We start from the raw sequence: 15,295 nt of genomic DNA on the forward strand, positions 1-15,295 counted from the left end.
TATAAGAGCTTCGCCAGTAAGAAACATAAGCGTGGAAGGCTTCACCAACACCAAGAGAAAGAGAGGCATAGAAGGATATGTAGAGAACAAGCATTAGTTGAAGTATTTTTTTTTTCTGAAAAAGGAAAACTAGATAATGGAAAATTATAACTTTGCTGCTTAAAAATTTCAAAGACTGCCATTTATTTTCACTTAGTTTACTTAAGCGCTTTTTTTAATATTTATTATAATACTTTTCTATAGTCTTATAATGATATGTTATGGAAATAGGTGTTTGGTGCAGGTAATGTTGTAATTAAATATGCTTGAATAATATTTAATGGTGAAGAACAATTCTAAAATTGTTTTTTTAAATCTGTATTATAAGTATAATTGTTTTGTTAAATGTTGTATGTTATTTTTTATTCAAAGTCTAAATCCCTTTTTAATTTTTATTTTTAAATTTGAATAATAAATTGAATAATAGCCCATGTGGGTTTGATCTTTATTTAGGGTTATAATGAAATATAGGTAAAACTAAAAAAAATATATATATATAATTTGGTACGATATACATATATACCAGTTTCCAAACTTGTTAACCAATTATGTTTAGTTTAGATGGATTCCACTAAACTAAATAACTTGCTACATAGGTCTGTAATGTTTTGGTGTAAAAACTCTATGCACATATTGTTACACCTCCATATTATATGATGATTCCTTTAATTATTTTGTGATATTTTGTTTCCTTTAATTTTAGCATATTGTGTATTATTTGGGACAATTTTGAGATTCTATTCAGTGATTTATTCTGCGCACTAATAAACTTATTTGTAGATAAAAAACAAACCTGGATGGACTTTTGTACAAGGTTCATGCATAATCTGCTTAGTGAGCTGCTCAAGCTGATCTGGCCGAGCCGATCGTTTTTCTCAACCTGACCAAATCAATTCTGAAATTGAAGGTTTTTCTTATGTATCTGTCTCTTATGCAGACTTGTTTTAGAAAAATATATTTTTTAACTAAAGAATTTTATTCTTTATTATGTAAATATCTTTGTTGTCTTATATGAGTTATTAGAAATTCTTGTTTTCACACCAAGTAATTTTTTTTTTACCTTATTTATAGTACTGTATATTTTGATATTAAAGTTATGTTTGATAAAATTTTCGTTTTGAATTTTTTAAACATAAAAATGGAAGTGTAATTTTATTTTTATTTCTTTATTTTTAAAAAATAAAAATATGTTTGATAACTATTTTTTTTTTTTTAAAAAAAGAAAAAATAATAAATGTTTTTGATAATTTTTATTTTTATTTTTTGTTTAACAATATGAGGTGTTGATTTGAAGAAGAGAAGAAAAAAAAGAAAGAAGAAGTCAAAAACAATTTAAAAAATTTTTAAAGTGAAAAAATTCTATCTTCAAAATTTAATGAATTTTAATTAAAATTTAAAAAATTAATAAATAAAAATAAAATTACCAAACATATTTTATGTTTAATTGTCATATTTTTAATTAATTAAATAAAAAATTAATTTTTGAAGTATTACCAACCAGGCACCTAGATGGTTCCAATCATAAATATATTTTTGTCAAAGAATATTGTATTATAAAGAATTATATTCTTTATTGTAAATTATATTTTCATTTGAATACATGTGATTGATTGGAATATTTTTATTTATTGATATATTTATGTGGACCACCCATTGACATTAATTGTAGCTTTGGTCATAATTATATCTAGCTAAGAAACGTAGATGGATTTCAGTCCAGGTTAATTCTTAGAATTGACCCATTAGTCAGACGTTTCGAGCCTATTTAAGGAATGTTGCATATTTCTTAACAAGGGTTTGAAGATTTCATGAATCAGTCATTGATCAACCATTTTGTTATAAATAAAACTTCAAGGACCAGAAATATTTACCCCTCCAGTTCCTTGTCTCTATATCTTATTTTATTTCTAGAGGAGTGTTTTTTTTTATGTGAGGTGATTTTCTTAATCTAGTAATTGTGTCTTTAAGAGAAGACTCTTACAAGCTTTTCTTTGGAAGGAAGAAAGCTACATCTTTAGGAGAAGATCAATCACCAGAACATTGAAAGAAATTCAAGTGTTAAACAAACTTGGAAGGCAGTACTCAAGCTTATCTTGCATAAGATAATTGTATTTTGTACCAGTAATCTCAGGGTGTGGCTCATAGACTAGGGAAACGGTATAAAATTTATGTATGTCATTTAATTATTTCAATCATTTAAGTTTTGTGTATTTAACATTCAATCAGCAATCAAATGTAGCACATAAGACATCTGACAGATTGGAATCTGACAAAAAAAGTTAACTACTTGAATACTTGGTAATACATTAAAAATGAGAATTTCAGAAATTTTTTTTAAGTTTCTCACAACTACACTGTTTCCACCAACGTGATGTGGTAGTGGCACAAAAATGACCAAAAACATAATATATAAAAGAATCTCCAAATTATTCTAAAAAAAAAAATCTCCAATTGATAAGCCTGAAAAGCTTCAAATTCATTCAGAATCTCCAAATCTCCAATCTCCAATTAACAGAGAGAATGAGTTCCTGAAATCTAATATGCCTAAACACACAATTAATATGTAAGAGTTCATCCCAGTAAAAAGTTAAAACATAGCACCAACAAAAATATTAGTAGCAAGTATGAGATACAATGCTTAAATTCTCCAATTCTCAAAGCAAAGAAATAAATCTTATCATGGTTTTTGGTTTAGATTCTCAATGAAATAAAAGGATAAATGAGTTATTATATACGATTCAATATATGTATATAAATAAATTAATAACAATTATTTATATTCCACTTATCAAAAAGAATAACAACGAAAAAACCCACAGAGAAAATCAAACTCGTTGCCCGAAAATAATTCAGAATAAATTATGAATGGCTAAGACATGTGTGGGTAAGCCTGAAAGCATAAGAGAAATATACATAAATGAATAGTAGGGGAGATGACAATTATTTATAACTAGGGTTAGAAATTGTTGGAAAAAATTGAGTGAATGAGAAATTAATGCCTAAAATGAAAATGATCCAGCAAATAACATTGATTAAAGGTGATATTATATGAATATTATGTGATTTATTCTGATTGATTTTGGCAAATCACTTTGGTCAAATTTAAGATATCAAAATATTGTGTGATTAATTCTAATTGATTATCAGAAAATCACTTTGGGTAATTGCTGATATTACCAGTATAAAGGTATTTAATTCTGATTGATTTTCAGATATTAAGATACCAGATTTGTTGGATATTTGGGCATTAATGCATTTGATTCACACATTTTTCAACTCTCTATGAAGCTTATAAAAAGAGGCTTCTCCTTTCATTCTAGGCACACAGATACAGAGCATCACACACTTAGTTTTTTTTTTCTTTTTCTCTTCAGTCTGTATAGTAATTTCTGGTGATAGATGGAAGGTTTATTTCGAGTTCGCCTAAGCAGACGCAGAGGTGCATTCGTCCTGCTTGATAGCTGTTGTATCCTGGGAAGTGGTTGCTCACGAATCCTCTAGCACCGTTCAGGTAGAGGGGGCAAATCTGCTTTAAGGAAAACGTGTTTCGCGTGCCTCGGCTTTGATTTATTCTTTCTCTTGTATTGTTTTTCATTTCTGTTCTTCAATTAAATATATTAATATATATTTTGTTCTTCTCCACTTTATAATTTCTAATAATGTTAAAGCAGATTTTAGACTCCTTCAGAGAAGTCTATCAGATTGAAGGGCGAAAACCATTTCTGAATTTTTTGTGTTTAATCACTGCTGATAATAATTTTATTATCTTTCTATGCTCTTAATTTTCTTTAAGATATATATATATATATATGTATTAATATGAAAGTTTTGCATATATTTTATATGCATAATTTTCTTGTCTCAATTATTAACATATATATGTTAGTCATATTTTACATATACACGTGATTCCTTTTAATGCATGTTTTATCAAGTTATCACATAAAATAGTCTACATGTGACTAGTTGGATTATTTCTAGGGAAAATCACGTGTTGCTATTCCAATTTTTTTTTTTTTATATTGAGCTATTATATTCAAGCACATATGGGCATATATCTATTTTTCTTCCTATATCATTTCGGTGGTAGCAATATATTTATATATATGTGCATAGTTATATGCACTGATTTTTTTTTCCAGTACTTTCATATTCTGCTATCTTTCCATATGAAATATATTCTTTGTGTTTATATGCATGAAACACGTATATATATGTCATATATGTTTAATGTATATTCTAGAATTTTAAATATATCATATATTTATAGTTTGGGCATATTGTCTAATTTAACTATGTATATGCACATTGATGAAATGTTCCACACATTCTTATAATAAATAGGGAAATGTATATGCATATTTACTTACCTTAATTGGTATTGTCATTACAACTATTTATTTATTTATATATATAATTTAACGCCACATATCAGTAGGTAATTATATAATTTTTTGGTTCACATATATTATCTTTCTAAAGTTGCATTATTGCCTAATTATTTACGTATTATGTAACCGTTCAGATATGACTGAAAATATGGATGTTATTCCTACTGAAAGCACTGGTGGATCTCCCCGAACTCCGGCTTCGACCACAAAGAACCAATCCTCAAAGGACCAGCCTGTGCAAGTTTCGGTTCCAACGGTTCCTGTGAACCATAATGAGAAACCAGAAAAATTCACTGGTGTGAATTTTAAGACCTGACAGCAGAAAATGTTATTCTACTTAACAACATTGAATCTTGTGAGATTCTTGAAAGATGATCCTCCCACTGTTGGAGAGGATGAAGTAGATGTGCAAACTCAACATGTAGTTGAGGCATGGAAGCATGCTGAATTCCTTTGTAGGAATTACATTCTGAATGGCTTGTTTGACTCGCTGTATAGTGTGTACAGTGTGAAGAAAACGGCTAAGGAACTGTGGGAGTCTTTGGACCACAAGTACAAAGCCGAAGATGCTAGAGCTAAGAAATTCTTGGTTGGCCAATTCTTGAACTTCAAGATGGTGGATTCCAAAAATGTGATAAGCCAAGTGCAAGATCTTCAATTGATTATCCATGGAATACATGCTGAAGGGATAGTCTTGAGTGAGTCTTTCCAAGTAGCTGCAATTATAGAGAAGCTACCCCTGCATGGATAGACTTCAAAAATTATCTCAAGCACAAGCGAAAGGAAATGAGTGTTGAGGATCTCATTCCCTGACTTTGCATTAAAGAGGATAACACAAGTGCTGAGAGGCGATCCTCAAATCCCAAATGCTGCCAAGGCTAATATGGTGGAGCATGACAAAGGATCCAAGGGGAAGAAGGCTAATAAGGCCAAGCCATGGTCCAAACTAGGACCAAAAGGTGGAGTTTCAAAGAAGCTGAAATTCCAAGGGTCGAAATTCCAAGGGAAGTGCTTTAACTACAACAAGTCGGGACATAAATCATCAGATTGTAGACTTCTGAAAAAGAAAGGAAATGAGGCTAATGCTGTGGAAGCAATGTCCCAAGAGATCGCTGACCTAGACCTATGTGTTGTGGTCTCTGAAATAAACCTGGTGGATGCTAATCCAAAGGAATGGTGGCTCGATACTGGAGCTACTTGTCATGTCTGTGCAAACAAGTCTGCCTTCTCCGACCTTACTTTGGTGGAAAATGGGGATAAGATCTACATGGGAAACTCGGCAACCTCTGAGATAAAGGGGCAGGGTACTGTGTACTTGAAGATGACGTCTGGAAAGAGTGTCAAGCTATAGAATGTGTTATATGTGTCTGACATTCGCAGGAATCTGATCTCTGGAGCACTGCTGAGTGTACATGGGTTCAAGATGGTTTTTTGAGTCCCATAAAATTGTACTGACTAAAGCTGGTGTTCCTATTGGGAAGGGTTATGTGAAAGAGGGAATGTGGAAGATGAATGTAATGGTTGTTAAGCCAAAGACTATTAGTAATAATAACACTATTACTTCTTCTGTTTACTTGCTTGAGTCTTCAAATTTATGGCATGGTAGACTAGGTCATGTTAATTATGATACTTTGCGTAGGTTGATTAACTTGAATCACATACCCACGTTTAATATTAATTCCAAACTTAAGTGTGAAACTTGTGTAGAGGCAAAACTAATCAGATCATCATTCCAAACGGTTGAAAGAAACACTGAACCCCTTGATTTAATTCATAGTGACATTTGTGATTTAAAGTTTGCTCAAACAAGAGGAGGTAACAAGTACTTTATTACTTTCATTGATGATAGTACAAAGTATTGTTATGTATACTTGCTAAAAAGCAAGGGTGAAACTATAGAGAAATTTACTCTCTATAAGCAAGAGGTTGAAAATCAACTTAATAAGAAAATTAAGATGATAAGAAGTGACCATGGTGGTGAATACATACAGCCTTTTGGTGAATTCTCTGCACAACACGGAATTATTCACGAGGTCACACCACCTTATTCTCCTCAATCCAATGGAGTGGCAGAATGAAAATATAGCACTCTAAAGGACATGATGAATCCTATGTTAATAAGTTCGGGATTGCCACAAAACATGTGGGGTGAAGCCATTTTGTCGGCTAACTATCTTTTAAATAAGATTCCCAAAAGGAAAGAACAAAAGACGCCCGATGAACTTTGGAAAGGTAGGCTACCTTCTTACAAGTACTTAAAAGTGTGGGGGTGTCTTGCAAAGGTTGTAGTACCATTGCCAAAGAAGATGAAAATAGGCCCTAAAACAGTTGACTGTATTTTCATTGGCTATGCGCAAAATAGCAATGCATATCGATTCTTTGTACACGAGTCTAAAAACCCTGACATCCACAAGAATACGATAATGGAATCAAAAAATGCATCGTTCTTTGAACATATATTTCCTTGTAAACCTAATGGGGATGAACCAAGCTCGTCTAAACGAACATTTGAGATCATGGATGAGAATATCCATGAGAAAGAAATAGAAGAGGAGAGTGAAGAAGTCCAAGTAGAGCCAAGACAGAGTAAAAAGGCAAGGATAGAAAATTCTTTTGGACCAAATTTTCTAACTTATATGGTAGAGGCAGAACCTCGTACATATGAAGAAGTTGTGAGCTCTACTGAGGGTCCTTTATGGAAGGAAGCCATAAGAAGCGAAATTGATTCCATCATGCAAAATCATACTTGGGAACTTGTTGACCTCCCTCCCGGATGTAAACCTCTAGGGTCCAAGTGGATTTTCAAACGGAAAATGAAAACAGATGGAACAATTGATAAGTATAAGGCTAGACTTGTAATAAAAGGTTACAAACAAAAAGAAGGCCATGACTACTTTGACACGTATTCTCCTGTGACGAGAATAAATTCCATTAAGATGATTTTGACAATTGGTGCATTGAGAAATCTTGAAGTCCACCAAATGGACGTAAAAACTGCCTTTCTAAATGGGGATCTTGATGAAGAAATCTACATGGAACAACCCGAGGGTTTTGTAGTTTCAGGAAAAGAAAGGAAAGTGTGCAAATTGGTAAAATCCTTATATGGACTTAAGCAAGCTCCAAAAAAATGGCATAAAAAATTTGACAGTGTCATGATGACCAGTAGCTTCAAAATCAATGAGTGTGACAAATGTGTTTATGTCAAAAATACAAATGATGGATATATTATTCTTTGTTTGTATGTAGATGATATACTCATTGTCGAAAGCAACCAACGATTGGTAAAATCTACCAAAGATATGTTGAACTTAAGGTTTGACATGAAGGATATGGGACTGGCTGATGTAATTCTAGGAATAAAGATTACAAGGACGCCAGTTGGACTTAGTTTGAGTCAGTCACACTATGTGGACAAGATTCTTGACAAATTTGGTAAAAATGATTCTGGTGTGTCCAGAACACCGATTGACATAAGTCATCATCTATCCAAGAATAAAGGCGACAGTGTCTCTCAAGTAGAGTATGCTAGAGTGATAGGTAGTCTAATGTAATTGATGAGTTGTACAAGACTAGATATTGCTTACACTGTAAGTACTTTAAGTCAATTCACGAGTAATCACGGTATTGAACACTAGAAGGCAATTACAAGAGTACTAAGGTACCTGCGGTATACTCAAAACTATGGATTGAACTATGCCAGAGAACCAGTTGTTCTTGAAGGATATACTGATGCAAGCTGGATATCTAACATCCAAGATTCGAAAGGTACTAGTGGATATGTGTTCACTCTGGGTGGCGTAGCTGTTTCATGGAAATCATCGAAACAAACTGTAATCACTAGATCCACGATGGAATCTGAGTTTGTAGCTCTAGATAAATGTAGTGAAGAAGCAGAATGGCTGCGTAATTTCTTGGAGGATATTCCAGAATGGCCTAAACCTGTGCCTGCAATATGTATATATTGTGATAACCAAGCAACAATTGGTTGGGCACAAAATGTTTTGTATAACGGTAAGTCTAAACACATACGTCGAAGACATAATACTGTTAGACAACTAATCTCAACTGGAGTTATCTCAATTGATTATCTGAAATCAAAAGATAACATTGCGGATCCACTAACCAAAGGGTTAAACAGAGATCAAGTTGAAAAGACATGAGAAGGAATGAGGCTTAAGCCCAAAGGAAATTAAGGTTGATATAAAGGAAACCCAACCTAGTTGACTGGAGATCCCAAGATCTAGGTTCAATGGGACAACCTAGTTATTGAGACCGAGTAGGATCACTGTGGGGGATTACCCCTACCCATCCCAAAGCTGAAACAATGATGCCCATTGTAAAAAAGGTTAAGCTCAAGCTTTTAATGACCCTTACACATTGGTAGTCCAAGTAGAGTAATGCGAGATTTCTCTTAGATAAGAGGTCACCTATGTGAGAGAGAAGTGGGACCGCTTCGAAGGAGAATTTTGGGGGCTCAATTCTCTAAAACCTCTCACAGAACCAGGCAGATGTTCACGGCCAAAATGAACATAACCATGAGAACCGAAACTATGCCGAAAAGATATCTGTGTGAGATATATCATCATTTACACAAATGACAGAACAGTTCAAAGATATTGCGTCTACTGATCAGTTAATAAAGTAAATATATTCTCACAAGGGAAGGTTCAAAGGCTAACACCCACCTATCCTATGCAGGTATCAATTAGAGAACTCTATCACCTTGTTGTGTCGAGTCGTGTCGAGTCTTTGTTTCTTAATGTTGATCAATTTCATTCATGTGGGGGATTGTTGGAAAAAATTGAGTGAATGAGAAATTGATGCCTAAAATGGAAATGATTCAGCAAATCACCATGATTAAAGATGATATTATATGAATATTATGTGATTTATTTTGATTGATTTTAGCAAATCACTTTAGTCAAATTTAAGATATCAAAATATTGTGTGATTAATTCTAATTGATTATCATAAAATCACTTTGGGTAATTGCTGATATTACCAGTATAAGGGTATTTAATTCTGATTGATTTTCAGATATTAAGATACAAGATTTGTTGGATATTTGGGCATTAATGCATTTGATTCACACATTTTTCAACTCTCCATGAAACCTATAAAAAGAGGCTTCTCCTTTCATTCTAGGCACACAGATACAGAGCATCACACACTTAGTTTTTTTTTCTTTTTCTCTTCAGTCAGTATAGTAATTTATGGTGATAGAGGGAAGGTTTATTTTGAGTTCGCCTAAGCAGATGCAGTGGTGCATTCGTCTTGCTTGATAGCTGTTGTATCATGGGAAGTGGTTGCTCACGAATCCTCTAGCACCGTTCAGGTAGAGGGGGCAAATCTGCTTTAAGGAAAGTGTTTTTTGCGTGCCTCGGCTTTGGTTTATTCTTTCTATTGTATTGTTTTTCATTTTTGTTCTTCAATTAAATATATTAATATATATTTTGTTCTTCTCCACTATATTATTTCTAACAGAAACTTCTAACATATTAATGCAATCAAACTTTGTATGTGCAGAAGACTATTCTTTATATATATCCAATAAAGCAACTAATCTACTACATCAACTATAAATTCATCAATGCTGCAACAGAAAAGAAAACGCTATCACTTCATCATAAAGAAATACACAAACCATTTTCATAGATGTTGAACATGTAGTTTGAACAGAACAAATTATTTTGAACTGAAAAAGAATTAGTGATTCGACTTGAAATAGGCAACTAATGCAAGCATATTGTAGAATGGTATTGTATGGAATTTAAAATAGGAAATTATTCCACTCAAAATTGGTAATCAAACTACATGACCATCGAATCTATGATACATTTTAAGGCTTGAAGTAAATTTTTAAAAGAAAAAAACTTTAGCCATTTGCTATCCTTATAAAAGGTTTTTATTATGGGTGTTCGTTGGATCTCATCCAATGTTTTTAGGCTTATCTGATCCGATCAAATTATTCATTGGATGTTTGATTTTTACAACCTATCCAGTCCAATTAACTTATCTCAACCGATCTGATCTGATCCAATTATTCATTGGATTGGATAGGTTTTATCCATTGGATGTGTCCCCCTGCTTATGTATTTGGTTGGATTGGATCCATCCGATGATTTTTTGCCTTTGTTTAGCTAAATTTGCTCAAATAATTCATAGTATTATAAATAGAAAGACTAATTTTTTAAAAATGATACAACTCCATACAAATACAACATAAATTATAAGCAAAATCCTAAATAAATATATATTCTTTTAAATAAATATATTTTTGAAATATATATACAATTGGATCGATTTGGTTGTATTGTACATTTACATATATCATCCAACAACCAAATCAATCTAATTTGGATCAATAAAGTCTTATTTAATCAAACCCAATCATAATTGAATATCCAAATTTTTGCGATTGGTTGTAATTGGATCTGTCGGTTCCAATTGGATTGGATAATATTTTCACACCCCTAGTTTTTATGTATATACATCAATTACCAAAGTGCACCCACCTACAATGAAATAGGGTACCTAACATTTAATTGCATAGATGATACTTGACCCCCCCCCCCCCCCCCCCCCCCCCCTTGAAAAAAAAATCTCTTGTCTTTCTAATTATGATAACACGATAGTTTTTCTCTGCCATACTAAGTGTCTAACACGTTAGCAGATTAAATCATAGCACTAAAAACTTAGAGGATGCCTACAACCTTTTACCAATCTCAAGACATTGTTATGAATTTTATGATAGGGCTACCTCGAATACCTAAACAACCTTCCACAATTTGGGTAATTGTGGATTGTTGTACTAAGTCAACTCATTTCTTGGCGAGATGTATGACTTATTATATGGACCAATTAGTTGAGTTATACGGGCAAGAAATTGTTAGATTGCGTGGTGTACCTGTGATGATATTGTTAGATAGAGACCCATGGTTTACATCAAAGTTTTGGGCTAGTTTTGACAAGGAAATTAGGATGTAATTGAAGTTCAGCATTGTGTTTCACCATCAAACAGATGGGCAGTCAGAATGGACATTTCAGACCCCGAAAGATCTATTAAGTGCGTGTTCAACTTCTCAGGGTCATGGAGTCGACACTTACCATTAATAGAATTTTCGTACACAATATTTACCAATCAAATATTGGGATGACTCCCTATGAAATGTTGTATGGATGAAAGTGTAGAGTGCCTGTGCATTGGGATGAGGTAGGTGAAAGGAAGTTCTTAGGCCCATAAATATTCTAGGTAGCTAGCCAATCAATATATTGTTGGGAAAACTTATTCAGGTTCTTGTTTATTTTCATGTAAATCTCATATTAACATATAAGTATAAGACAACCTAGAACATGTTTCTAAAATTGAATTCATATAGAGATAATGATAAGAACACTTACATCATATACATCGGAATGAATGAGTCCTTCCTTCAGTTTCTCTAACCCTTGTATCCTTTTTGTTGCAGGGTATCACCAAGAAACTTAATAGATCTTCAATTTTTTTCATAGCCTTCCAAAGTATCCTTAGAATCACCTAGACTAGAGTGGGAAATTCACAACACATGAGATAAATACAAAAAGAAGAAGAATAGAAGAGAAAAATTGAGGCTTAGAAAATGACTTATGCTGTAGAGAGAATCTAAAACCTAGAGCATCAAGACTAGATCTTCAGATCTTCTCAAAAACCATATGTCATGTGTGTTTAATCTGCCATAATTTCTTTTTTCTTCTCTAAATTACATAACTCTGTGAAACTATCCAAAATTGACCTGGTCAACTTTGATATTATAATTGATAAATTAATCAATTAATTGAGACTATCTAGATGATTTTATCCAAGGTATAGTGGGGACCATGGGCATATGAAATCAAGCTCTAATAAGTTATCATAAATTTAACAATTAAATTTACTAACTTGTTAATTCCTCGTGACTCCAGTAAAGACTTAGAATTGCACTCTTGAATTTATAGAATGCTCTATAAGCAATATAGATACGTTATTAATTATCAATTGTTATAACCATAATTATCACTCAATTCTCTATAGACAATCTACAATGAGATGAGACTAAAATATAGTTTTACCCCTCATTGTATTTTATCCTTAAAACACTTAGTTCCTTGTAAATGATATTTCAGTAAACTAATATTAATTACTGAAATGAGATCTCTATAATTTAGCACCTTGAACCAAACTAAAACAAAACCATCATTTAACTTCTTCATCAAAAGCCATAGATGTTCATATCTATGATTAACACTCCCAGTCAATTATACTATCGAGTTCCCAAGATGTAAGTATGAGCTAGTCCGTAGGGTAAGCTGGTAACGAACAAGTCAAAGAACTCAAATAATAAAATCAGTTAGAATACTAACCACTCAGAATTAAGATTTAATTCAGCTATGGTCAACTATATGATATGACTAGAATAGATAATAATAGTATGTTTACTCATCCTATCTACTGTCAATATCGGTCCAATCCGATGTAACAAACACATCCGATCTTATCTACTTTGCTAGTGTTCAAGAAAGAACATAACATTGCGATGTGTAAGTAGATCATATAGTAGATTGGCAAGTCAGTGTAAATCCTGTGCATTGACTAATCTTAGGACTAACTTATATTTGAACATATAATCTTATTTATATTCCACTTTGATTACGTCACTATAAATACGATTAGCTATATGCTCAGGATTTAATAGAAGTTTATGTTGGCAGTGAGAACTCGTCAACGATGTTAGATCGGAAAACACAAAGTTTAGTAAGATAATAACTAAATGAGAATATAGAATAGACTTAAGGAATGATAAATGCATATCAATAATGGAGTAAAAACCTGTATATTGTTTAATAACCTCTATATACAATGAATTTTCCAACCCCCTTCAATGATGAAGTGAGGCCCTATTTATATGTGAGCTCTAATGGCTCTTGGTACATTGTGGTCCCGAAGAGAAAAGGAGCTGTATATTCAGGCTGTAGGTGGTAGTGGTGTAGGAGGAGTGGTAGTCAGCTCCGGTATATGTCAGAGGTCTGCAAAAGTACTCCTGCCATGGTACCGTGTCGTACCTCCACTACTTGTTGGGTACAGATGTCAGAGTCGCGCCTCTGTCCTCCTCAATTACTTACATCCCATACTCGTGGGCATGCCTTGTACCTGATGGTTCTTTTTCCTATTTCAAAGATACACCTTTTCACCAAGCTTTCTTACATTTGGTTAAGTGATGTAGAACTTATGGGTTGTCATGGAAGATATGGCGAGGCAAGATGCCTTTCGCGGGTCTTTATCCCGGCAAGATGTTGGGACTCGCATGGACCCTTGAGCACAAGCCATGGCATCTCGCATGACAAGGCTAGCAGGCAAATGGCGAGGCATGTCCGTGGGACCTGGCGCGAGGCGTTGCTGCACGACCGAGGTGGTGTCCACGGGACCTGGTGCTACTGCACGGCTGAGGTGGTCTTCACGGGCCTGGTGTGGGGCGCTGCTGCGCAATCGAGGTGGTGGGCCCTCGAGACTTGGCACGGGGCACTGCTGTGTGGCCGAGGTGGTTGGTCCGCAGGACCTGGAACAGGGCGCTGTTGCACGACCGAGGTGGTGGGTCCGTGGGACTTGGCATGAGGCGCTACTTTACAACCGAGGTAGTGTCCGCAAGACCTGGCGCAGGGTGCTGCTGTGCAGCCGAGGTGGTGGGTTTACGGGACCTGGCACGAGGCGCTACTGCGTGGCCGAGGTGGTGGGTCCATGGGACCTGGCGCTAGGTGCTACTGTTAGGCCAAGGTGGTGGGTCCGTGGGACCTGGTGCAAGGCCCTGCTGCGTGGTTGAGGTGGTGGGTCCACGGGACCTGGCGCGAGGCGCTGCTGCGCAGCCAAGGTGGTGTCTGCGGGACCTAGCGTGAGGCACTACTGCGCAGCCAAGGTGGTGTCCGCGGGACCTGGCGCAGGGCGCTGCTGCGCGGCCGAGGTGGTGTTCGCGGGACCTGGCGCAGGGCGCTGCTGCGCAGTTGAGGTGGTGGGTCCGCAGGACTTGGCGCTGCTATGTGTCACGGGCTAACTATTTGGGTACTCCAAGTAGACAGAACGTGCGACACTTGCAGACACTCCAAGCTAGCAAGTCAGCCTACAACACACACCTGCGGGCAAACAAACTCAGTGGTTAGTCACAAACACATCTCAGACATGCAACGGGCAATAAGGAAGTATGAGCAAGCACAAAGCAAGTCATTCCTTGGAACATCCACACAACACAAAGCACACAAAAAGGCAAGTGGCACGCGATGGCCCAACGAAGACGACAAACAAGTAACACATAGGCAATAAGGAAGCATACAAGGGCAAGTATGGGTAAACATCATTTTATTAATATATAGCCTTGTTAGGGCAAGGGAGTACACAGCTTTGGCCCCCACCTGCTGGTGGCCATGGTGCTTCCCTAAGTCACCAGGTCACCTCCCCCTAAGGAGCCGTCTAGGGATACAAGGTCTTCCCAGTAACATATATGATTTTTGTGTGGGAGACATATGCATAATTACAAAATTTCCACTACCCTACCCCATGAGGTTGCTTGGTGCAAGACTTGACTAATGATCAAGCACCAAGGAATGCTCACTTACAAAATGGCCCCACGTGAGTGTGCCAAAGGGGCAGATCGCCACACTCTCCCCCACTCAATTCTTCGACATCCTCGACGAAGTTGCTTGTAGATCTTCAATCGTCTATGTGATCTTCTTCAAGTCTTCCGCCCTCTCCCAGCTTATCTCGTTATCTGCGAGCCCCTTCCATTTTACCAGATATTCCTTATGATTTTTACGATCGGTGGTGACCATCCTCTCTACCAAGATTTCTTCAGGTTGACGCC

The 15,295-nt window shown here is 35.3% G+C and overlaps 1 protein-coding gene across 1 annotated transcript; it reads left to right on the forward strand.

The window, feature by feature from the left end:
• Window positions 1-5,313: 5,313 nt before the first annotated feature.
• LOC133832776 (uncharacterized) lies at window positions 5,314-5,781 on the forward strand. The gene has a single exon (XM_062263077.1). The coding sequence runs from the start codon at window positions 5,314-5,316 to the stop codon at window positions 5,779-5,781; it is 468 nt and encodes a 155-aa protein (XP_062119061.1).
• The last annotated feature ends 9,514 nt before the right edge of the window (window positions 5,782-15,295 follow it).

This window comes from Humulus lupulus, chromosome 4 (assembly GCF_963169125.1).
Source record: "Humulus lupulus chromosome 4, drHumLupu1.1, whole genome shotgun sequence".
Taxonomy (NCBI): domain Eukaryota; kingdom Viridiplantae; phylum Streptophyta; class Magnoliopsida; order Rosales; family Cannabaceae; genus Humulus; species Humulus lupulus.

Excerpts from the sequence above, each read along its gene's own strand:
- LOC133832776 (XM_062263077.1), top strand. The coding sequence starts at position 5,314 with ATGGTGGAGCATGACAAAGGATCCAAGGGGAAGAAGGCTAATAAGGCC.